Source organism: Epinephelus moara, chromosome 10 (assembly GCF_006386435.1).
Source record: "Epinephelus moara isolate mb chromosome 10, YSFRI_EMoa_1.0, whole genome shotgun sequence".
NCBI lineage: Eukaryota > Metazoa > Chordata > Actinopteri > Perciformes > Serranidae > Epinephelus > Epinephelus moara.
This window is the reverse complement of record NC_065515.1, coordinates 8,226,713-8,229,735: the sequence shown is the minus strand read 5'-3', so window position 1 is coordinate 8,229,735 and position 3,023 is coordinate 8,226,713. Positions and strand designations below refer to the sequence as shown.

General features: G+C 37.6%; 1 protein-coding gene across 1 annotated transcript in view; it reads left to right on the top strand.

Annotated features, from left to right (window-relative positions):
• Positions 1-2,215, top strand: part of sap130a (Sin3A-associated protein a) — an 18,688-nt gene extending 16,473 nt beyond the window's left edge. The window contains exon 21 of the mRNA XM_050054763.1: positions 730-2,215. Coding sequence (XP_049910720.1) covers positions 730-888 — 159 coding nt within the window. The 3' untranslated portion in view covers positions 889-2,215. The remainder of the gene's footprint in view (positions 1-729) is intronic.
• Positions 2,216-3,023: the final 808 nt, after the last annotated feature.

The following is a 3,023-nucleotide window of genomic DNA, read 5'->3' as shown; positions in this document are numbered from 1 at the left end:
TCTGCGAGCGCGGCTGAGCCATTTTGTACCGCTACACGTGTTTCTAGTGGGACTATGTTTACAAGCACAAGAGTTCAGCGAGCCACCGAAGGACCGCCCTGCAGATTTACTATTGGTTCTGCAACGTAGGGAGTTTTTTTAAACTCTGAAATTGTATCCGCCATCTAAACACAAAATCAGGGGGAAAGTCATCAGTCTTTAGTTAAGCAAAGCGTCTAAAGACTGACTTGTGAGTCTAGTCTTTACCTGGACACATTTTCCCCACAAATACAATATGCTAATGTTATTAGAACAAGCCTATGGCATTTTACATTGTATAAATTAGCCTGGCAGCCAGCGACCTTTCTTTCTTCTCATATAAAACCAGGGACAACAGCAACATTTAACAAAGGTAACGGCACACAATTTGGCTCCATTACAACTCACAAGGTTCACTGACAGAACAACTGTCAACATGTTTTCCAAACAAATACAAAATGCTAATATTATTAGCGTCAGCCTATGGCATTTTACATTGTATAAATTAGCCTAGTGACGAGCGGAGATTTCCTCTTCTCCTATGAAACCTGGATAAATCCCAAAGTACAAATCCCTTAAGGATCGACGTAGAGCCTACGCCTTAACTACAGCATCGATTCAACGCAGAAGTATAAATTCCCTATTAGGATGCCTGCTGTTACAATGCAAAACGTGCTCTCTCTTCACAAATCTTTGTGCGTTTGTCCTCAGGGTAACATGCAGCGCTGTAAGCTCGTGATGGACCAGGTGACCGAGGCCAGAGACACCATGATGAAAGTGCTCGACCACAAGGAGAAAGTGCTGAAGCTGCTCAACAAGAACGGCACCGTCAAGAAGTCCTCCAAACTGAAACGTAAAGAACGGGCATAATCTCGAACCTCCTCTCCTCTGTCGGCGACCACCGCCGCCCGTCTCTGAAGGGGCGAAGGAGCTGCTCAGAATTTGGTGCTATGATTTGCTGCATACAATCGCACGCACCCTCCCTATCTGCCTGAGAGCAGACAGAGAGAAGTGACGGGAAGGCTTTGAGAAGCAGACGGCCCATCAGGAATAGGTTCTCATTAACGACCCGACGCACATATTGAGCGTGGAGCATTGTAGGTTGCATTAGAGTGGCCAACTGGACGGCCCTGTCACTGTTTCCCACTCTTTTTTTGTTCATTTTTGAAGACCCCAGAGACCATTTTTACTAACTTAATTTCTGCCTCTTCTTTTAAGATGATGTTGGAACCGGCACGTTGTGATGGTTGGCACTAAATGCAGTTGCAGCAAAAACAGATGAAAGTATTTCATCTGAAGGTGATCCACCTGAGAGTTGTTGAGTGGTCATTGACAAAGAGTCCTTTAGTAAGATGTATGTATACAGACTAATCGCAGTCGTGCTCTTTTCATTAATCTGTGCCTTCATTTTGTCGGTGTACATGAAATGGACGGGGACACGTGAACGCTGTTCCACGTGCTGTCAAAATATTCTTAAAATATCAGTCAGAGAAAAGTGTCAGGTCAGTTTCACTGCTTCCCCTTTCTCTCCAAACACCCTGCACCTGCATTTTTCTAGTTTTGATTCCTTCATCACAGTATGGGTAAACAGTTACCTAATGTCAGCCACAAGTTTAGGTGTAATCTAAAAGATGATGAGAAACTTATATGGGTTTAGATTAAAAAAAAAAAAAGAAAGTACTAGATGAGAAACTAAATGTGGCAAATTGAATTGTGTTAATATCCACAACAATGCTCTTAAAGGATGAATAGTGTCCTTAGACGGTGATTTGAAAGCGAGAACATACTGCATATGCATAAAGCCAAGATGACTTTACATTTAAACTGCCATGAGTCGACAACTTAATCCAAAGTGAACGGATGTCATGGTGGTAAAAACAATATTTTCATTTGGTTTCAGGAAGTGAAGTGCTTGAAGCGAGTTCCCTCGTGTGATCATACTGGTGGATTGAATTCATGTAAATCACTGTAAATGTGCTTTTGGTTTTTTCCATTGACCTGGTTTTTCTTTCAAGTTTTGTACTCAATGAAACATTTTGTGCCGTGTGATGTGCTGCTGCTTCATTTTGCAGAGTGTAACGATAATGACGTTATGAGATGAAGTGAGCCTGAAACATCCAGCTATTGTACATTGTTTTCGTCTGTGTAATTATAGTAAAGATACTTAAACAATACCAGATACACTGTTAAGTCTGTATATCACTGTTTGCTATAAGCGTGTGTGTTTTTGATACTTGGTTGAAAGATATTTTACAGTTTTCACTTTAATTTCTCATTGTGATGTCTGTTTTTTATAGAAACCCATTTTGGCTAATGTCATGTCTTTGTATCTCAATAACAACTTTATATCTCAAAGTAGCAACTAATTACAAAATAATGAGAAACTCTTGAGATAATGACTTTTCTCAAAATAATGACTAAGTATCTCAAAATAATGGGAAACTTATTAAAAATCACACAGTATCTCAAGGTAATTACTTATTATCTTGAGATATATGTTGTCATTTTGAGAAAGCTCATTATGTTTTAATAATAAGACATTTCCAGATAGTAAATCTGTTTGGTAAAGGTTCTGATTATTTTGAGATGTTGAGTAATTATTTTTGAAAGTTTTGCATTATTTAGAGAAACTAAGTCATACTACATAGATACTTAGTCATTATTTCAAGAATTTCTCATTTTTTTGTCTGTATTTTGAGAATGTTTCTCATTATTCCTAGATACTAAGTCCTTATTTTGAGAAAGTTTCTCATTATAATTTGACATACTGTCATTATTTTGAGATACTAAGTCATTATTTTGAGAGTTTCTCATTATAATTTGACATACTAAGTCATTATTTTGAGAGTTTATTATTTTGAGATACTAAGTCATTTTGAGAAAGTTTCTCATTTTGAGATACTAAGTGATGACTATTTTGAGATACTAAGTCATTATTTTGAAAAAGTTTCTCATTATAATTTGACATACTAAGTCATTATTTTGAGATACTAAGTCATTATTTT